This window comes from Laccaria bicolor, genomic scaffold (genome assembly GCF_000143565.1).
Source record: "Laccaria bicolor S238N-H82 LACBIscaffold_71 genomic scaffold, whole genome shotgun sequence".
Lineage (NCBI taxonomy): Eukaryota > Fungi > Basidiomycota > Agaricomycetes > Agaricales > Hydnangiaceae > Laccaria > Laccaria bicolor.
Window position 1 is genome coordinate 77,668 of NW_001889942.1, and position 20,117 is coordinate 97,784.

Sequence of the window (20,117 nt, forward strand, 5' to 3'; positions counted from 1 at the left end):
AGTGCTTGCGGTACTGTGGCGTCCCTGGGGATGCTGGTGTTAGGCGAAAAAAGCGTGATAGCAGCGGGGTGCGGTAAAGGAAGTCAAGGAGGTGCTTTGTGACGAGGTCAGGTATTATTGACCATCCTCCGAGAGAGAGAAGGGAGCTCATTGTGTAAGGATCGTATTAAACGGGTATTTCAATCTCTCCTAGAATCGTAAGTTCGGGATTGTCGAATGTGCGTTGAAGCTGAGGCTCACCGAACAACGGAATTCAAGCTGTTAAATCTACCTCTAGTAGTCGTTGCGAGATAAACACGTCTTTTGTTCTGTTAGTGAGGAATGGACACGTATTCTTCGAATTTCTTTCAAGAGGTGGCCGTTGTCCGACGCTTTGTTACAAAAGGTCTGTATTTACGCTTGGGTCTTGCAATTGTGCAAATCGACAACGACAATGAATCCTTCTCCAATTCATCGATCATCTCTTACCCTGTATTTTTGACCTGGAGGTGCTCTCTACGAAAACTTTCGCAAATTCACTGCCATCTATCTTTAAATTTTCGAGATGGCGATGCAGAGGGTCGGGGGAACCTGCTGGGAACTGCCCCGATCAAATGCCCTGCGGGGGCAGATAGGCTCACGCTAAGCGGTCGTTATCCTATTGAACCTACAGGCACGAAGTTGAACTTGAGTTGAACAGCCTTACACCCAACAAACCTTTTATACTGGCGCTGGTCTCTCTTTCGTTGCACGCCAGTCCCTCACAGTGTTATCGATGACTTCCGCCTTCAGCCCCAAAGTTCTACCACACGACAGTCCAGTAATACGTTTGCTGGAAGAAAATGACACGGGTCGTGGTGTTTACATCTCACATATCGATAGGACCTCTGTGAAGATAAAGATGTACGTCCCATTATCGACTTCGATCCATTGTTTTCGAGGCCGACCTCTTACGTTCATTCACAGTTACGTGTTTATGGTCCCACTCCTCATGTACACCACCATCGCCGCCTACATGTATTGGCGCGCAACCAGAAACTATGATGTCGTCCTCGCACTGGTGCTGAACGACTTCTACTATGTTGAAACCGCTGCCTCGAGGAAACTGAAAAATGGATTCTGGTCGTGGTGCTGGAGGTTCATGGTCGCGTCGTTCGATTACTATATGCTCAGCATCCTCTGGCCACTCCTCCGCACATTCGTTACCAGCCATTTGTGGCTACGCCTCCGTTACGGCTTTCGTCAAACCGAAGTCGTCTTCCGCGCCCCTACTGGTAGGGAGTATGACAATATGCTTGCGCTCCCCCCAGCACAGTTCCAGGAGGCTTGGCAGGCGTCTCTGCTGCATGCCACGAGTCGCCAGTTTCTCATGGGAAACACTGGGTTCAACACCCGTTCCCCGCCTTGGAATCTTTGCTACACGGCATCGACGGACGCGTATCACCTGGCCAACTCTGGTCAGTTTGATTTGAACAATTGGGAACTGAGCGTGTGGCAGAAGAACGAGCATCAACAGTGGTCGGTCTGGGAGGCGTGGAGACATCAGGATCCCACACTGAGCACGAGGGCGCTTGATATGATAAAGGCATGTGTATTCCCTTTGAATGTGATTGACAATTGGTAACAGCTGACTCTGTTCTTTTTGCAGGAGAAACTGCTGGCGGAGGGAAGGGAGGAGTTTGTTGAAAGGTGGCAAGCTCTTTTGGCCGAACAGGCGAACATGGCTTTGTTAGCTTCTGATGTTACCCCTGGTATGCATCAGCTCGTCCAGTCCGTCAATGCCCTTTTCAAGGAAGAGGGACTTGACCTCGGAGAGTTGTGGCTGGAAGCTATTTCAGAAGCACATCGGGTCCAGAATCAACCTGCCTTGGAGGAACCTGAGCAGCTTGCAACATAACGGACCACTTGCATCTTCATGTGAACGACACCAGACGCAATTCCCATCCATACTATATCCATTCATCCTTGATGGTTGCTTGCGCATTAGAGAGTTGATTATAATGTTAGTCCAACCTCCTCCGACTCGACTATATACTCTTCTTTTTACACCCAGTGCTACTATCTTCTGGCGAGCTTAAGGAGCGAGTTTGAAGTTGCCCAGTCACATGTTCGCTGGCCCGGTCAGTGTGCTCATTTTGAAGAGTCAGGCACCTCGCTTAGCCCTTCCATCTCAACTCTCAATTGGTCATTTTACCTCAATGCTATGCATCGTGGCAAAGGCAACTCAACGTTAACTTTCAAAGCCATCGTCCTCGTCCAACTGACATGCGAGCCTCTTTGAGCAGAAGAATATGTTGAGTGCCGCTTGGCTCTGCTTGGCGGGGTTCTTTTCAAGATGGCAATGCAGCGTCGCGGGAATCTCTTGGTTATCTACCTTGATCAACTTCCCTGCGGGGACAGATGGTTATTTCACCGGTACCGCACCACTCAGCCGCGAAGGTGAACAGCCATATACCCAACAAAAACCTTTCATACTGGTGATTCTCTTCCACGTCGTTCGTTACACGCGATTCTGTTATCCATGGCCTCCAACTTTGGTGCCAAAGTCCTTCCAGAAGATAGTCCGGCGATACGTTTGCTGGAAGAAAACGACACAACCGGCCGTGGTGTTTACATATCCCCTTGGATGTACCCTGATGTACCTGGCTCGCACTCATTATATCATAAACGGTAGCTATTTTTAGAACCTGTGACTTCAGCCAGGACCCCCGAAAATCCTGCTAAATGGTAGATACCGATCCGGACAGAAATTTTCAAAATGAGGTGCTAGGTTAGATACAAACCGGACAGGTTTTCGAAAAAATCAGCAAAATGCTAGATACGAAATCCGGACAGGTTTGCGAGGAGATTGACAGGCTGGATACTAACCGGACAAGTATGGTTGCTTAGTCTAACGGAAAAAATGTATATACTTCACTAGGCTCGTCGTGTGGTCTGGGGTTCGAATCTTGCACTGCACACAAAATTTGGCCCTGAGTAGGCTAGATACGAAGTTTGGACAAATTTTTGAAAATTTGTCTAGGCTAGATAAAATCCGGACATACTTCGCCAAAATTGGTACGGACAAGAATCTGGAAATCGGCAATTTTAGTATCTACCCTTTAGCAGGATTTTCGGGGGTCCTCTTCAGCCTCTTCACCTTTCCCAGAACCCCTGAAAGCTCACCAAGATGCCTGATCCTTGGTGGTAAAAAAATTCCCACGAATTTTGAGTTTCTACAGTATCTGCATCTTTTGGATGGTTGGGCATCCTTTTCGAAAAAAAAATCCGATGAAAAAGGTCAATTTCTATCCGGACTTTGCCCAAAAGTGAAATTTTTATCCGGACAAGTAAAATGGACCCTGAGGGCGCATTTCTGGGTCTTTTTCTCCCAAAATTCGCCTATGGCTTCCTTTGATGTCTACGCTCATCTTTCATTAGGGTGCCAAAACAATTATATGTTGAAGTTTTCCGCTACATAGCGCCATCTTTGCAGATTTTTGCTCAAAATGGCTCGATTTTGCTTGGATCAGGCATTTGACTTCAATTTCAGGGGTCCTCCTTTCCCACTAAGTCCAACAGCCTCCTTCCGTCGTAGCCACTCCTCTCGTCCAACATCGCTTCGAATTTTCTAGCAGCAATCTCGGGAGTGACTGTTTCTCAGCCCTAGCCCTGTTAGGTGAAATTTGTTCTCAGCGCTAGTACTTAACGGCATCTGTTGGACAGTTGCATAGGTTTCAACATCGCAATCCAGGGCGACATGCCACCTCATGCCACCTCCAAGTAACGGATTTCCTATCTTGAGAACGGGGTTGTACTACGGGCGCTTGTTACGATACTTAAGCTTGCGATAGCCTTGTTGAGCAGCCTTATACTTGACTTTACTTCATAACCGCACCACCCCCAACTCGTTGCACAGGATCTGCACAAGACACACTCACTCATGGACACAGTCTTTGGACCCAGAACTCTTCCTCAAGACAGCCCAGCCATACCCTTGCTTGAAAAAAATGGCGAAGGTCGAGGCGTCTACATCTCCCACCTTGATAGGAGCCCTATCAGCATTAAGATGTATGTCCTATCATTTGAACCTCGATCCACTGTGGCTGATTTCTTACATGCGTAAAAAGATTAGTATTTGTCGTTGTACTTCTCATGAACGCCGCCTTCGCCGTCCTAGTTCTCTGGCGGGCGAGCAAGAACTATAATGTCGTTCTAGCACTGGTGCTAAACGACTTCCATTACGTCGAAGCAGGAGTCTTAAGGACGACGAGAAAGGGGTTTTGGTCTTGGTGCTGGACGTTCATGGTCGCCGCGTTCGACTACCGTCTGCTTGGCACCTTGTGGCCAAAAATCCGCGAATTCGTCACAGGCCATCTCTATTTCCGAATTCGTTGTGGCTTTCGGAAGACAGAAATCGTTTTTCGTGCCCCTACGGGCAAGGAGTTCGATGAAATGCTGACGCTTCCCATGATAAAGTTTCAGAAGGCTTTCCAGATGTCTCTACTTGACGCCACGAACCGTCAGTTCATCTTGGAGAATACTGGATTCAACACTCGTTGTGCGCCTTGGGAACTTTGCTACGCAGCGTCGATGGCTGCGTACCGCCTAGCTGACGATGGGTTGTTCGATATGAAGAACTGGGAGTTGACCGTGTGGCAAAAGGATGTATACAATCGGTGGACAGCTTGGGAGACATGGAGACATCAGGATCCTTTCTTGAGTGCGATGGCGCTTGAAATTTTGAAAGCATGTCTGCTTCCTTTGACTTTTGAAGACCCTCGCTAATAAAGTTTTGTTCCCTAGGAGAAACTAAGAATGGAGGGGAAGGATAAGATCGTTGCGAGGATGGAAGACGTAATTTCAGCTCCTCTTTCTGAATCAGTCAGGCAGGAACTGGTACACTCCATCATTACCCTTGCTAGAGCAGAGGGATTCGACATGGAAACGAGTTGGATCGAGGCCATCTCAGAGGCGGATCGGATCCACAATCAATTTCCACAACTGCAATGACAACCGGCTTGTCGAATGGAATCTTTGTACCAACCTTATTCTTGACATGTTTGGCCATTTTCTCGTTAGACACGCCTTTCATTCATTCTCTCATTCTAGTGACCTTCAACTCCATTGGCTCCCCGCTCCTTTTGTAAAATAGAGATTTTTAATATCATCCGAAGGGCTCTGTCAAATACATAATCTTGAATACGCACAGCTTGACTGTGAGTAACTCCCACTGGCATACGTCCCCAGATCCAGCGATGATCCTCAAGTCGCCAAATTTGCGTCCGTACTATGGCTGACCCCTTTTTCAATCGCTTTTCTAAAGCTATTTTTCACGAGACTTGGCAAGCGGCATTCGCCTCTAGTATGGCATACAGGAAACTGTTGGGTTATTTAGTTTGGTAAGTGCTTTTCATCTTCACACCGTGCCTCCTTTCCGAACTAATATCACTTTTGAGCCATTTTTCACGAGATTTCGCCACATAGCGAGAGGGAAGAACCTCATTGTGAAGACAGTTCTCGACACTGCAGCCTAGCACTTCAAACACAAACTAGGACGCGATAATAAACGTTGAGAGCCATCTTTCAATCCGATCAGGTGTTCTGTGTTCACGGCGTTATGAAAGTTCAAGGAAAGAGCAAAAGACTTACAATCATTGTAGAAATCGGCGACCATCGCTTTGATATGGCCAACAACTTCTTTGAACCTAGCTTCGCCCTGAGGTTCCAAGATATCAAGAATCCATCTTTCCTTGGGCGCAGTGTCGGTAACAAGGTCGGGATGAGGGACATACGCGGTGGTGTGAGTGAGCGATTCGCAACGGTATACTCGTAGACACAGATCCGGGTGCCCAAGGCACTTAGGCCATAGAGCGTCGGGATGGGGATATTTTCTGCAGTAAAGTCGAGAACCATGTCCCGCATCTGATCATCCGCCTCCTTGCGTGCGGAATCCGTATCATATGCGATGTAGGTCTTGATCGAAAAAGAGTATGGGAACCCTTCGCCTTGTAAAAGTTGTGATAAAATATATGAACTAAGGAGCAATCTGGTAGTGTTCGGAAGCTGGGAAGAGCTGGTTAAGGAGAGTGTTAAATGGCCGGTAGTAATCGCTTTCTTCGGTAGTGAACTTGTTAACAGGTTCGAACTGTAATGTGATGAATTCAGGCCAAGGCATATCTTAAACCACTAATCAGTAAAATACAGGTGGAGATGTCTAATCGTTTACTTACTGGCTTTGAAGATCAAAGTGCGGTTTAAGCCCCAATATGTTTCACGCAGACCAGTAGAGGACGTCGAGAGTCTGCCCCTCCGTCCACTATACCCTACCGCTATTGTTTGAGGCCGAGCCCCGACTTGATTCCACCCATCCAGTTAAAGTTCAATACAGTTCTTGCAGCGCCCACCGCAAAACCTCTCAATAAGCGGTTGATTTCTTGTGGGTCCGTGCACGTGGGAACTGAATTGTTGTTTTATGATGCTGGGTGTGGTTTCATTGTAGTTTTATTCTGGTTATTCGAGGTTCTTGACGGCGTCGTTGTCGTTTTAGCCACTGTTTATTCGTTTTCTTTGCTCTGTCGTCGTTGTTCGCGTCGTCGAGCAGTACATTGCGCTCATCTTTGCGCCAGAGTCTCCGAATTCGAATTCCCCCACTCCTTGACCTTTTCTTCTTTCGCGTGCGTGTCTTTTCTTTTAACCCACCACACTCGTTTGCCCGGTCCCTCCACCCCCACGCTCCCTACGTTTCTCTAACATCTTTTCTCCCCCTTTATTCTCAATAATTCCGCCGTTGCCTTACATCCCCCCATCTATTTACCTCTACTCTCCTCATATATCGTTTCGATGGACGAATCAGCAGCCTTCGCAACTCATTACAACTCTTACGGTTTTGACCTCGACATGATGAAGGTGAGTAGCCGCCCTGTGACACGTATACTGCCCAAAAGTTGATACACCACCGTCTTTAGCGCTCAATGGATCCCATTGGCGGCCCTGATGCTAAAAAAGCGCGCTGGTCCCCTACCTCTTCTTTTGCTGCCCAAAACAACGGTAACGTTGCAAACAACACACGCGACGCCTTCGCAAACTACGGTTATGGTCCCCAGGCCAGTATTTCCCAGTCGGCTTTCAACGGCTCCCCTCTGAACGGAACCGGCTTTGCCGGAAACCCACTCTATTCGACTCCTTCGTTGTCCATCAACACCCAAGCAAATGGAGTGGCGATGAACCCACAATTAAGCCCCAACACTGCTGCTGCCGCTTTTGCCGTCCAGCAACAGCAGCATCAGCAACAGCAGCAACAACAGTTGCAACAGCATCAGCAGCAGCAACAACAACAAAATCAGCAGCAGCAGCAACAACAACAAGCCGGCCAGAACGGAAATGGTTATGGTGGCTTTGGTGGTTATAACATGTTGGGCATGGGTCTGCCTGGAATGAACATGAATATGTTGGGTTCCTTCCCCTACAATGGGCAGATGGCGAACTTTGGACAGGTGACTCCTATTTTTTTTGTCTCTTTTGTTTTACATCATACTCACGTTTCAAGTTTCCAATGCAGAATTTTAACCAGCAGCGTATCCCTTCGTTGAACCTCAACATTCCCAACGCTCAAGCGGCAGCTTACTCTCCCGTAGCTCTCAATGCAGCCCTCTCCGCCTCGTCAAATGCGACTGGGCGTACGGTCTACGTCGGTAACCTCCCAGCCACCGCCTCTGTAGACGAGTTGTTGAACCTCGTCCACTTTGGCCCGCTGGAGTCTGTCCGCGTTCTCCCCGAAAAGTCGTGCGTTTTCCTCTCCTTCCTTGATGGTGCTACCGCCGCGGCCTTCCACGCCGATGCTACTATTAAAAAGCTGGCACTGCACGGTCAGGAGCTCAAAATTGGCTGGGGCAAGCCTTCGCCTGTCCCTGCGCAGGTGGCGCTTGCCATCAGCCAGAGCAATGCGAGCAGGAACGTCTACCTCGGTGGACTCGAAGAGGGCATGACTGAAGAGCAATTGAGGGATGAGTTGAGCCGCTTTGGTCTCATTGACCAGGTTAAGATTGTGAGGGACAAGAACATTGGGTTTGTTCACTTCTTGAGCATTTCTGTTGCCACGAAAGTTAGTTTCGTCTTCTACTCCTCTTTGGAACTCGAACTCATCGTGGTGACGTACAGGTCGTCAACACGCTGCCTACGGAGCCTTCTTGGGCAGGCAAGCGTGTCAACTTTGGTAAAGACCGCTGTGCCTACATCCCGAAATCTCAGCAAGCAGCCGCTCAACAGGCTCAAGCTGCTGCTGCACAATCTCTTGTTGCACAGTCGACCATGTCTCCGCAAGTTGCATTTACTAATTTCTCGCCTTATGCCAACGCTCCGTTCACGCCCGTGGATATGATGGGCGGCATGGCCGGAGGTGCTGCAGGTGTTCAAGGCATGAACAGGACCGTTTACTTAGGTAACATCCACCCTGAAACATCCTCGGAGGATCTGTGCAACGCCATCAGAGGAGGTGTGCTGCAGAGCATTCGCTATATGCAGGACAAGCACATTGCAGTAAGTGATTTCATTTTGCATCTACAACATTATTCACAACAGCTCCTGCAGTTCGTGACATTTGTTGATCCGGCGGCGGCGTTCACTTTCTTCCAGGTGGCGTCTTATCAGGGTCTTACACTAAACAACCGTCGTCTTAAAATTGGCTGGGGCAAAAACTCGGGGCCTCTTCCTCCCTCCCTTGCCCTTGCTGTGCATTCTGGCGCCACCAGAAATGTCTACATCGGCAATATCGAGGATTTCGAGACTTCCACTGATGAAAGGCTCAAGCGTGACTTTGGTGAATATGGCGACATTGAGCTCGTCAATTTCCTTAAGGAGAAGTGCGTAATCTTTTTTTCTCCCGTCGTTGTGAGTAAGATGTTGAACCGGTTGTTTTAGGAACTGCGCCTTTGTGAACTTTACCAACATCTCTAACGCCATCAAGGCCATCGATGGCATCAAGAACAAGCCTGAGTACGCCAACTTGCGCATTGCTCATGGAAAGGATCGCTGTGCCAACCCTCCCCGCTCTGGCCCTCAGGGCGGTTCTGGAGGCAGGCGTACAGTCAGTAACAACGGGCCTAACTCGGCAGAGCCCGTGAGCGCCGTCGGTGAGGACGACGCGGAGGCAGAGGCCTTTTTGAATGGCGCAGATGAAACGCATATCCTCGAGCAGCAGGATATGCATGTGGATGGAGAGACCCATCTGAATGGCGTTGCAGCATGATTGTGTCTTCGACTTTCATCCATACCCCCCTGTGCAACCGACTCGAGTTCTCTCCCTTGGATACCCCCTCACTCTCGTTGTGTGCATCATGCCAGTCGCTCTCTCTCCATCTCTCTCTGTCTACTCGTTCTGCGTCTGCTCCGAATCCGTCTCGTCTCCTCTTGTCTCCTCCATCTCCCCCCGCGATATATTGAAAACCTCTCTTCTAATCATCCCACGCACAAGTGGATGGGAGGAATGTTTGGCTCCGGGATCCCCACCTTCAACATTGTCCATCCTTTCTCCCACTACTCGTTCCCCTTTGTTGTGGGACCCTCATGGACATAGCCGTCACTTGTTCATCAAGGTTGGATCTTTTGGGCTATTGGTTGTCGCCTCTTTATTTCCTTTGTCCTTCCTTACCTAGTAACTTGCCTTTTAAATTCTCTTCTGCATATATGTTGCTGTTTCGCCTACTCTTATTACCTTTGAAATATTCATTTTATTCTTTCCATCTTCCCTTTTTGTTTCTCCTTTTTTTGATCTTTCTCTTCCAAAAAAAATGGTGGTATACCCCACTGTCCACTCGCTTTCACCACTTACACTCGTTGACTCTCGCTCACTCAACCAACCTCCATCATACTCTCTCCCACATCCCACATCCCCACTTTTCATAATTGATTTGTGCTTTCCTGACATGGAGCATAATGGCATACAATACACCACGCGCACTTTTTCACATCCCTGTTTACTTGGAATCTCTCTCACTGGACCCGTACCACTCTCAAATGTATCATGTGCTAGCTAATCCGAATCTTTTTTTCTGTCTCCCCAAAAGACATTTCGTGCTTGTCGTGCATACATAGATCCCGCGAATAGGCGCTTCCATCGTCTTCTAAGTATTCATGCAAGCTGTAGCGACTCAGTGGATGTATTGTTCACATAATAGCAATTTGCAATAAAACTGGAAATACAACAGCACAGATACGACAGAGACGTGGATGAACCAGGGTGTAGATAGAATGGGTATTGAAGTAGATAGAATGGGTATTGAAGGAGATAGAGCTATATGGTGGTATCAGAGAGCTCAAGCGCTCATGCGTTCGGCGCCTCCATAACCGCGTCTAGATAATCTCCCGGCTGATTATCAACGAACGCTTGGTACATGGGCGGAAGAGCGCTCAAGGGTTTACCAGGCTCGGCGCAAGCAGGCGGGCCTCCTTTAGCCACGAGAGATTGAAGGTAGCACTCCAACCTGAGTTCCTAACAACGCAAAAACGACGTTTAAAAAATCGAGGATTTGTGTGGGTTGGTGCAAGGAACACACACCTCGAAGCTAGACTGCATCAACGTCGGAGCGGCTGTGATACTCTGCAGCACTTCGCCTGCTCCATTACATGCCCGGCGTTGGCGACATCGCTCTACGCGATTGGACCCTGCAAACTTGCGCTGCCACATAGGTATATATCCTGTGAGGGGTCGGGGAATAGTGTGGATATTTGGGTACTTATTGATAAAGCGGGGCGTGTCTGAGGTATCGAATTCATCGCCAGAGTCGTCGAGTTCAATGGTCATGGTGGAGGTTGGCTTGATAGTGGATAGCATGATAAGTTCAAGTAGCGCAGAGGGGTTGATAATGATTGATGAATCTTGGAGATAGAGGGTATTTAAGCGATGCGTGATCCACTTTTTGGGCGCCGCGAACAATGGTTCTGGCCCGGCGGCACCGTTCAGTGGCTTTTGGCCGTGTGAAGCGATCCAGGGGAAAGTGGCTGCCTCATGTTCACGGCCCATAAAAGACGCGTCGGACACGTGACCGTTACTTGAATTTCCTGGCCACCCAAAACTCAGCTTTGTATGTCCAACACATCATGGCGTTTCGGTCGCCTGTGTATTGGCATTCGACGGTCTTCATAGCCTCGAGCGAAGAATCAACATCGTCTCGTTGGATGACGAACCCAATTTCCTCGGCAGCCTGTAAGACTTCTTCGAGGCTGAGCTCGATTTTCGATTGACCTCCTCCTGTCCAGAGGAGAGGGCCGAGATTGATCCATGATCCTCCAGGTCGGAGGAGCTTAAAGATGTGTTCCATCGTAGCAAACACGTTGATGGACGTGTCGATGAAGAATAGGGTGACAATGAAGTCATACCCCTCTCCTGAATCTGTAGGGGACTTTGTCCAAAATTCAGGCTTGTCCAAGGGGCTAGCGGATGGAGAGGAGAGTGTGAGGAAGTCCTTTTCGACAAGCGTGAGATTCGGACCGAGACGTGGAATGACGTCCGGAAATGAGATACGACGGAAAGTGGAGGCGTTGGACCGCTGATGGGAGAACCAATGTGCGTAAGGCCGAAGATGGTGTTCGTTCGGTGTTGCCGTCGTCTTGGGAGAGAGGAGGAAGCGAAACGCGAGTGTCATGAAGAAAGAAAGTTCGTTTGCAGTTGTCGCAAAACCTGTACACAACGCAGAGGTCACTCCAAGAACTTCATAACAAAGGCAGGCATAACATACCTAGTTGAGATATCTCCCATGCAAGTCTTCCCAGACCAGAGCCAGGCACTAGCACCTTCTTCTTAGCCCGTTCATCGGCGTCTACCTCCTTGAGCAAATCAAGAATGGGGGTAAATATTTGCTCCCGTTCTGGGGCTCCCTCCTCGCTCCAGTCCCGAATGAAGTGCTTCAACGACTCTCGAACGCGTGCAAGATCTGCTGCGGAGACGTCCGCTGAGGGTATGCTGCTCAAGGATGGAAATTCCTCGGAAGCCAATTCAGCGATGCTCTCTGCAACGGTTGCATTTAACGCAGTCACGTCCCTCAACTGGTCTAGTTTCTGTGGATAGCCAATTTTACGACCTAAATTCCTATGTGCCCGTCCAAGAGTAGTATATGAGGCGAGCATGCGAGACTGTTCTTCCGCTGACATTCTTGCGAATTGAGTATATGAGGTGTTCGCTCGTTCCAGGGAGAAGTACTGAGAGCCCGAATTTTTGCGCAAGTTGAGCGAGAGCAAGGCGCGTATATCTGACCAGGAGAACGACGGAGACAACCTCCGCCCAACCAGAATAATCGCTAGAGGAAGGAGCAACGCCAGAAGAACGTCAAAGCCGGCCATAGCAAGTGGAGGTTGGACGTTCATCGTCGTCGTCGATGTGGTGTGGTGTCACGTAACTCAGATTGGACCCGCTGCAACCTCTTCCTCTCACCATCACCGCTACACATCGCAGCAAATTGCATCAAATCGTCCCCAACGTCCGTATTATGTATGCACCGCTAGAACTTAGAAGTGGCTTGGACGTCGCAACTGGGCTATTCAATTTGAGAGCGTACCAACCAGTATTGCTTCCTCACGCTAGCTCTGGCCTGTCGCTACGGTTGCTCAGGGCATTGGAATCAAGTGCATAGGGACCAAATGGAGACCATACGTCTCACTATAAGAGCCACCATGCTGAAAGACCATCCTTATCTCGACCTCTCTTTCTTTCTCCTCCCAAATTACGGCTATTATGCAAATCCTGTCTTTACTTTTCGTCTCTGCTCTTGCTCTGTCAAGTTCTGCTTTCCAACACGGCATAGGCAAGAACCGCTGCCAATCAATGGTGAAGGCTTCCTCTGTTAATGCTGCTACTACTCCTGCAACCACTGCCGTTGCTCCAACTGTCACCCAAAGTGGTACGTCGATCTTGACCTTAACAATATTCATCCGGACACCTTCCTTACAACTGTGACCCTCAGCCCGCCAATCAATGGTGAAGGTTTCCTCTACTAGTGCTGTTCCTACCCCCGCACCCACTGCCGTTGCTCCAACTGGTGGTACGTCGATCTTGACCTTATTCACCCTGACACCTTCCTTATAACTGTTGACCCTCAGACGCTTTCGCGGACCAGGTTGTCGCTCAGCATAACGCTGCACGGGCGAAGTATGGCGCGAATCCCATCACCTGGAATGCTGCCCTCTACTCCGCTACTCAAGCCTATGCCAACCAATGCAAGTTCCAGCACAGGTGGGAAAAGTGTATGATGGAGGCCGAATTAACATGCTAACCATCCCTCCTAGCTCTGGCGGCAATTATGGAGAAAATCTTGTGGGTGCTTCCTTTTTTGCGCCTTTTTTTTTTTACTGACTTTTGGTAAGGCCGCAGGTACTGGCAAATACGGCATCGTGGACGCCGTAAACGGCTGGATGAGCGAGGCTTGTAAGATTATTTCCTTATGACCACGTTACACTGGCTCATCATTTCACCCATAGCCGCTTACGATTGTTGGTGTACACCTTCTCTTATGGCTGAATACTTCTTCTGATATGCCTGCACCCTACAGATAACAAGCCGGACTTCTCTAGCGCTACTGGCCATTTCACTCAGGTTAATACCTTCCCAAGGTTGATTCTCCCTATCGATGGCTGCTAACTACTTTCCCATCATCAGGTCGTCTGGAAGGGCACCACACAAGTCGCATGCGCTGTGGCCAGCTGCCCTGCAGGCACTATCTTCTCTCAGGCTTCTCAATACGTTGTCTGCCGCTACACCCCACCTGGCAACTTCCTTGGCCAGTTTGCGTACGTGACCTTACCTTCCAGCATTTTTATCCTTGCTGAACGCTCGCGTACCAGTGCCAACGTCGGGAGGCCTGTTTAACCATCTACCCTGAGCCAGCTCATGGGCGACGTTATTCGTCTCACTTCCGAATGTCGATAAATTATTGGTCGTGAAAGTTGCGCAGCGCGCCTTCTGTTGAATAAGATTACATATCCCAGTGATTAGCACCATCATCACATCGAGTCGATCTCTTGCATTTATCAAAATTTGTCAGCCTTGTTTCCCTTTCATTGAAGTCAACGTCTGCAGACAAGGAACCTGCAAGGTGGACTCGAACCAGTTTTAAATTGATCTCCACCATTCACTAGCACTATGGAAGAAGGACATGCAAGAATGTGATTTGTTCGAGGATCCACGACTGTAGAGGTAGGTGATTGATCGACTGTAAATTATCAATGAAAGCGTCTAGTTTAGGAGACCCATTTACCTGTAACGGGGCTCAGCAAACATTTCTCTCAACCCGGACTCCACCAGAATTGCCAAAAATCGCACCGTGCCCGGAGTTCAATGGAATGCGGGTCCGGCTTTCTAAATGTCTTTGGCTCTAGAAACCATAGACCTCATTCGGAAATGACTGTTTGGAAACGCCGAGGTTTTTCCTGCGACATGACTATATTCACAGCGTCCCTCCTTAGAGTCGGGGGTATCAGTGTTGGTTGTCTCAACGGAATCCCAGTCTGATACTCCTTCTGGTCCATCAAGCGAGATTCAATGGAAGTACATGCGGGTCCAGAACGCTATTTGAGTTTTACCTGCTTCATGCCGCGACAAGCTACGAAGACTAGAGCTCTTGGCCCAGTTGAAGATCCAGTCTCCTCCTCTTGTTATTCGGGGTCTTTGGTCGCAGGACAAATCCGACCCAATCGACGACATTATCTATGGTCTTTGATCAGGGGAACGAAGCTCTTCTTGTTGCAGTAGGCGACCCTTTTGCGAACTTCCGTCCCCAACCAATCTGCGCGCAAGGGATCGTTGCTTAGCACCCCCAGAGTTCTTGATCTATTGGCGGTCCCGAATTTCTTTCGAACGGCAACCAAACCCGGAGAAAATATTTTCTAACCAGCTTAAAAACAGGCATGGATTAGGAGGTCCCCCTCATCTTGATTCTCTTTCTCTGTCTTGCAATAACAACTAAAATGCAACTCCTCTCCTTACTTCTTGTCCCTCTTTTGCTTTCTCTTTCAAGTGTTGCCCATCCCGCATACCCCTGGAAGCGAGGTACGATTTTGTCATCCACACAGAATCTTTGATCAACAATTTGCCAACCTCAGATACATTCGCGAACCAGGTCGTCGCTCAGCATAATGCCGCTCGAGCCAAGTACGGCGCGCAACCCATCACCTGGAATAGTGCACTCTATAATAACACACTAGCCTATGCAAAAAAATGCGTATTTGAACACAGGTGATATTGAGTCCTTATGGCAGGCAGGGATGAGCGAGTCGCTGACCTTTTCACTTCTAGCGGCGGCGGCGGAGGCTATGGGGAAAATCTTGTAGGAACATCTTTTGTTGCCGCCTTCTTGTGCTGATGTTTGAGCCCAAAAAGGCTGCCGGTTCTTGGGATACCTATGGTATCGTGGACGCTGTCAACGATTGGATGAGCGAAGCTCGTGAGTTCAACAAAAATTTCATCAAATCTACTGGTTGACGATTTGATCCATAGCTGACTATGACTGTTTGTTATTTGAGAGTTCCTTCTGAAGTACTTTTTTGCTTAGTTTAATATCTTGCAGACAATCATCCTGGCTTTTCGGAAGGCACGGGCCATTTCACCCAGGTTTGTATCTTCTTGCAGTCGCATTCCACACGTTCACGAGCAACTAAACTTGGCACTTGACCACAGGTTGTGTGGAAGAGCACCACTCAGGTCGCTTGTGCCGTCGCTTCCTGCCCCGCTGGTACTATTTTCTCCGATTATGCATCTCAGTACGTCATCTGTCGCTACACCCCTCCCGGGAACTACGACGGAGAATTCGCGTATGTCCTTTCACCGCTAGCCGGAATTTGTCTTTGTTCGCTAAACAGTTGTTTGACAGCCAAAATGTCGGGAGACCTGTGTAATAAGTGTCAACTTCCACCCCCCCCTTCTCGCTTATCGACATCCTGCCCTTGAGTGGCATGCGACACATGACGGCTGGCGCCGTAAACTCCGCAACTTTCAGCCTTCGGCGTTGAGCGCCGTTCCACTCATTTCTTCATAAGTTGTTACAGCCAGTGTTTCTAGTCACTACAATGGCAGCTCTCTATTTTCGTCTGGTGTCCGCGTCGGCGTTTGGGGGGATAGTAACCGAACTATTTCCTGCAAAAGTCACACCTATGTGAGAAGGCAATGCTTGTTGCCAGTGTTTTTTGGCTCATTAGGTCGCGAAGAAGCAGAGGTATCATCAGCAAAACGTCCAATTACACTTTGGTAACTTAGACTTTGATGTTAGCAACTTTGAGCAACTATTTCAACTTTACCGTGAACTTTCACTTCAAGAATACAACTTCGACTTTGATTTCTACTCTTTGAACTACTTTATGAACGTCTTTCACTTTGTAGTTTAAACTTTGAAAAGAGACTAAGAATTGTAAAATCAGAAGTTTTGAAGGCTATCTCATGAGCATGATATCCATATACTTATTTATGTAGAAGGCTTTGAAAGAGTCTAAACTATCATTAAAATAAAAGTTGTGAGGAATGCGCGTTGCGCCGTCACAAACACCCATCAGATGAGCATGGATTCGCAATGCCGTGACACCGGATCGAAAAGAAAGAGCAGACACTGCGTGTGACAAGCAGCCTGGGAAGCCTTCGAGGTTGCTGTCCTGCTCAACGAAAGCGCAATCATATCTTGCTCCATGAGCCGACTGCCCGTACGTTCTCGAAACATTCCTCGCGTGCCAGACTTGTCACTGGGAGTGAAGTAAATGGCGAGAGTGGAGGTGTAGACGTGCAGGAGGTTGGGGATCGGGCGCATCGTGTCGGCTGAATATGGAGGCATTGAGCATGCCCCTAGCCTGGAAGTTGACGCGTGCAGCGGCTAACCGGACTGCTTGTGAGGGTAAACAATTAGTATTGCGCAGGATGGACAAAGCAATGTAGGTACTTACCATTCATGACCTTCTCCCATTCCTCACGACCCAGCGTATCAGCTCGTTCCTCACATTCGCATCCTTCCAGTAGAATTTACGCTTTGGATTTGAATGTTAAGATTTCGTGTACGCGTTATCGTGGTCTTGTTCGTCCCTCGCGTATCACTTCGGTTTGTAGTAGGTAGTCGTCATAGATCCACCCGTGAATATTTCAATCCTCATCGTCGTTTGTGTCGATCGGACTGCTTGTGAGGGTGTACTGATTGAAAGTGCGCAGAGGGCGGAACATGATGGAAAGCAAGGTTATACCTAGTAGCCAAAGCAAGTCCTCAAATGCGAATAGAGGAACGAAATAACCAAGAAACAACATACCTCTGAATGATTGGGCAACAAGATGCACGAAGTTTTCGTTTTTGCTCCAGTTGAATTGCCCGGCCCTCAGAAGGATGACGCGATCACGTTTTCACGTGACGTTGGTTCAAAGTAAGAAATTTTCGCGCTCTTTCTTCCTTCCCCCCCACCATCCTCTTTGCTGGTACTGATTGTACTGATTGGTCGCCGCTCACCCTCTTCTCCACCTGTCTTATCTCCACGGTCCCCCACCCACTGTGATCCACTCCTCCGCTTCTCCCCGAATTTCAAGTCTCGCTCTTAGATGGCAACCCCTTAGCTTCTTATGGTGATAGATCTAGTAAGTTTTCGTTTATCTGTTCCGTTAGACTGTCCTTGAAAGTATGGTCTTCCTAAAATAGGTCTGCTCAACATATCTCCCTGCAACGATAACAGGATCTTGGAGCGCAGTAGTACTCCTCTCTAGGAGTCAATTCTTGTGAGACGTGCAGTGGGGGAACGAAGCTGTAACGTGCAAGTTTTTTTTTCTATCTCCCTTGCGGATGAGTCATTGATCTGACTTCTCTCTGATTAGTTCTTGTCGCCGATCCGCCTTTCGTTGTGAGTGGGAGGATGGAGCGTGGTGTGCGCCATTTCACACTCCTTATGGCAGACGTAAGACGCGTCTACTGTGTAAGCTTTTTCTCCTATCTCCCTCGCAGATGGATTACTGATTTGACTTCTCTTCTGATGTAGTGCTCGTCGTCGATCGGAGGATGGAGCATTGGTGTGCGCCGTTCAACCCACATTCTTATGATATACTGACATGCATGCTCCTCCAGACTCGAAATGAATTATACAACCAAAACCAAGGCACGACGACCACGAAGACGACCACAGCGTGTTCACGACGATGATCGCGAACCACGACCACAACGCATCCATGCCAACGCGTTCACAACCACGCCCACGCATCGACAACCACGAACACAGCCATGCAACTGCGACCACGCTCACGATTGCTCCTCCAGACCACCAAGTCAACTCCACGGGATAGCGGCAGCGTGCACAGGGTCGAGTAGCGGTAGCGTGCCGTCGAGTAGCAGCGATTGGATGGATGTAGGCGAGAAGTCTCCGAACTAGTTCTAGCTAGGGCTTTATCCAGTACCCATCTACTGTACATGATCGTGTATTAGACACTGAACCTCAATGCTATTCCCTTTTCTGTTTCACGTCATGCTTGAGATCCAAAGTGACTAAAGAAAGTTGTACGACGAAAGTTTAAGATGAGTATCAAAGTGCTACGGAAAGATGTTTTTCAACTTTGGAAAGTGGTTCAGGAACTCTGAAAGTTCTTGTACCTTACTTTCCAAAGTTGTTGAACTCTTGCAACTTTCGTAACTTTACAACTTTGCAAAGTTACGAAAGTTGCCCAAAGTTCAATCGGACGTTTTCCTGATGATGTCAATTACTTTTCTGTTGCGTGCCCTCCCGCGGAGTCGATCAGGTCTTGGTCCAGCAAGCCGTTTAACATCTGGTTATGAGTCAGTGAATGCCGCAAAATGCACGGAACTTTGACCGAGTGGTAGAATGTAGAAAGATGAACCGTGAAGGCACAGGCACAGCTGTTGGTGTTCTAGGACGAGGCACAGCCAGCGGCAGAACGGGCACAGAGTTGCGCGCCTCCAGAGGGGTAAGTAGGTATTTGTAGCATATTATTTCGGTAGCCCTGATGGATAGCACCCAGACGTCAGAGCGTGAGCAACTACGTCTCCATTCAATGGGAAGACCAAAGTTCAGTCGATCCAGTGGACGGCTCGGAGGAAGACAATGTGGTGAGGACGATACTCGCGAGAAAAGCTGCAGGAGGCTCGCCTCCATTCATGGCGGCCAATCTCGAGCTCCCCAATCATTCTGGATGCGTGCTGTGTGGTGGCACATCTTTAAGTAGATATTGATCTTGCTGCAAATATCGTCAAGAACCCCCCAACTACTCAGGAATGTTCATACTCATAATGAAGCCCAATGCTGGACTTCACTGGAACAGCGAGGCCTGATAGGTTTTAGTTTTGTGTCCCTTGTGGCGCAGAAAGCTTGGGCTTGGGCCCTCCAGAAGACTTGGTGTCGTCCAGGGCCACTTTGTCGACTTGAAGGTTATCGCTCAAGAGGTTCCAAGTCAATGCTCCTTAGACTGGATCTGGGGACGTATGGTTGCGGTATTAAGTCACTCACAGTTATGCTTTGCGTACCCAAGATTATGTGTTTGACGACTCGGCCTTTCGGATCCCGTTGAATATCTTTATTTTGCACAAAGAACAAGGAGTCAATGTAGTTGAAGGTCACTAGACTGAGAAAAAGGAAGAAAGGCGTGTCTGACGAGCAAATGGCGAATCATGTCAAGAATGAGGTTGCCACAAGGATTCCGATTCGACTTGAAGCCGCTTGTCGCTGCAGCTCACTGCAGTTGCGGAAGTTGATTGCGGATTCGATCCGCCTCTGAGATAGCCTCAGCCCACCTCTCTTCCATGTCAAAACCCTCTACTTTGGAGAGGGAGTGTAGAAGTTCCTGCGTAGCCGGATCAGAAAGGGAAGCTGACGACACGCCTGCCAGTTGCATGTCTTCCAACCTCGCAACGTACTCATCCTTTCCCTCTGTTTTCAGTCTCTCCTAGGGAATAAGACTCTATTAACGAGGGTCTTCAAAGGTCGAAGGAAGTAGACATGCCTTCATAATTTCAATCGCCTTCGCGCACAATAAAGGATCCTGGTGTCTCCATATCTCCCTAACTGTCCACTGATCTCGATCCTTAAGCCACAGGCTCAACTCCCAGTTCTTCCAATCAAATACCCCCTCGTCAGCTAGTCGGTGTGCGTCTATTGATGCCGCGTAGCAGAGTTCCCAATGAGGATGACCTGTGCTGAATCCAGTACGC

General features: G+C 48.7%; 11 protein-coding genes across 11 annotated transcripts; 7 read left to right on the forward strand and 4 right to left on the reverse strand.

Moving 5' to 3' along the window:
• Positions 1-970: 970 nt before the first annotated feature.
• Positions 971-1,876, forward strand: LACBIDRAFT_295940 (uncharacterized protein; the record flags this gene model as incomplete). Its single annotated transcript, XM_001889675.1, has 2 exons — positions 971-1,585; positions 1,628-1,876. 2 exons carry the CDS (start codon positions 971-973, stop codon positions 1,874-1,876), a joined length of 864 nt encoding a protein of 287 aa, XP_001889710.1.
• A 2,025-nt stretch (positions 1,877-3,901) lies between these two features.
• LACBIDRAFT_316261 (uncharacterized protein) lies at positions 3,902-4,971 on the forward strand (the record flags this gene model as incomplete). Its single annotated transcript, XM_001889676.1, has 3 exons — positions 3,902-4,029; positions 4,089-4,707; positions 4,765-4,971. 3 exons carry the CDS (start codon positions 3,902-3,904, stop codon positions 4,969-4,971), a joined length of 954 nt encoding a protein of 317 aa, XP_001889711.1.
• A 528-nt stretch (positions 4,972-5,499) lies between these two features.
• Positions 5,500-6,576, reverse strand: LACBIDRAFT_334858 (uncharacterized protein; the record flags this gene model as incomplete). The annotated part of the gene is made up of 4 exons (XM_001889709.1): positions 5,500-5,541; positions 5,611-5,966; positions 6,192-6,262; positions 6,566-6,576. The coding sequence occupies 4 exons, from the start codon at positions 6,574-6,576 to the stop codon at positions 5,500-5,502; spliced, it is 480 nt and encodes a 159-aa protein (XP_001889744.1).
• Positions 6,577-7,636: 1,060 nt separating this feature from the next.
• Positions 7,637-9,010, forward strand: LACBIDRAFT_143584 (uncharacterized protein; the record flags this gene model as incomplete). Its single annotated transcript, XM_001889677.1, has 5 exons — positions 7,637-8,062; positions 8,119-8,318; positions 8,385-8,496; positions 8,548-8,819; positions 8,878-9,010. Coding segments are annotated over 5 exons (1,143 nt in total), but the record flags the coding sequence as incomplete, so codon positions are not given.
• A 635-nt stretch (positions 9,011-9,645) lies between these two features.
• LACBIDRAFT_316264 (uncharacterized protein) lies at positions 9,646-9,992 on the forward strand (the record flags this gene model as incomplete). The annotated part of the gene is made up of 1 exon (XM_001889678.1): positions 9,646-9,992. Exon 1 carries the CDS (start codon positions 9,747-9,749, stop codon positions 9,990-9,992), a length of 246 nt encoding a protein of 81 aa, XP_001889713.1. The 5' UTR covers positions 9,646-9,746.
• A 287-nt stretch (positions 9,993-10,279) lies between these two features.
• LACBIDRAFT_316265 (uncharacterized protein) lies at positions 10,280-10,978 on the reverse strand (the record flags this gene model as incomplete). Its single annotated transcript, XM_001889710.1, has 2 exons — positions 10,280-10,447; positions 10,514-10,978. The coding sequence occupies 2 exons, from the start codon at positions 10,976-10,978 to the stop codon at positions 10,280-10,282; spliced, it is 633 nt and encodes a 210-aa protein (XP_001889745.1).
• Positions 10,979-11,003: 25 nt separating this feature from the next.
• On the reverse strand, positions 11,004-12,081 carry LACBIDRAFT_256049 (uncharacterized protein; the record flags this gene model as incomplete). Its single annotated transcript, XM_001889711.1, is given in 4 exon segments — positions 11,004-11,102; positions 11,121-11,357; positions 11,430-11,635; positions 11,694-12,081. 4 exon segments carry the CDS (start codon positions 12,079-12,081, stop codon positions 11,004-11,006), a joined length of 930 nt encoding a protein of 309 aa, XP_001889746.1.
• A 604-nt stretch (positions 12,082-12,685) lies between these two features.
• Positions 12,686-13,816, forward strand: LACBIDRAFT_316267 (uncharacterized protein; the record flags this gene model as incomplete). Its single annotated transcript, XM_001889679.1, has 9 exons — positions 12,686-12,851; positions 12,915-12,992; positions 13,051-13,183; positions 13,237-13,264; positions 13,315-13,375; positions 13,429-13,440; positions 13,500-13,543; positions 13,607-13,737; positions 13,792-13,816. 9 exons carry the CDS (start codon positions 12,686-12,688, stop codon positions 13,814-13,816), a joined length of 678 nt encoding a protein of 225 aa, XP_001889714.1.
• A 1,097-nt stretch (positions 13,817-14,913) lies between these two features.
• Positions 14,914-16,326, forward strand: LACBIDRAFT_334862 (uncharacterized protein; the record flags this gene model as incomplete). The annotated part of the gene is made up of 8 exons (XM_001889680.1): positions 14,914-14,995; positions 15,049-15,181; positions 15,277-15,389; positions 15,443-15,454; positions 15,513-15,556; positions 15,623-15,756; positions 16,004-16,097; positions 16,141-16,326. The coding sequence occupies 8 exons, from the start codon at positions 14,914-14,916 to the stop codon at positions 16,324-16,326; spliced, it is 798 nt and encodes a 265-aa protein (XP_001889715.1).
• Positions 16,327-16,365: 39 nt separating this feature from the next.
• LACBIDRAFT_316269 (uncharacterized protein) lies at positions 16,366-16,763 on the reverse strand (the record flags this gene model as incomplete). Its single annotated transcript, XM_001889712.1, has 1 exon — positions 16,366-16,763. The coding sequence occupies one exon, from the start codon at positions 16,761-16,763 to the stop codon at positions 16,488-16,490; it is 276 nt and encodes a 91-aa protein (XP_001889747.1). The 3' UTR covers positions 16,366-16,487.
• A 623-nt stretch (positions 16,764-17,386) lies between these two features.
• On the forward strand, positions 17,387-18,327 carry LACBIDRAFT_316271 (uncharacterized protein; the record flags this gene model as incomplete). The annotated part of the gene is made up of 5 exons (XM_001889681.1): positions 17,387-17,545; positions 17,607-17,718; positions 17,780-17,877; positions 17,941-17,973; positions 18,027-18,327. The coding sequence occupies exon 5, from the start codon at positions 18,034-18,036 to the stop codon at positions 18,325-18,327; it is 294 nt and encodes a 97-aa protein (XP_001889716.1). The 5' UTR covers positions 17,387-17,545; positions 17,607-17,718; positions 17,780-17,877; positions 17,941-17,973; positions 18,027-18,033.
• Between the last annotated feature and the right edge of the window lie 1,790 nt (positions 18,328-20,117).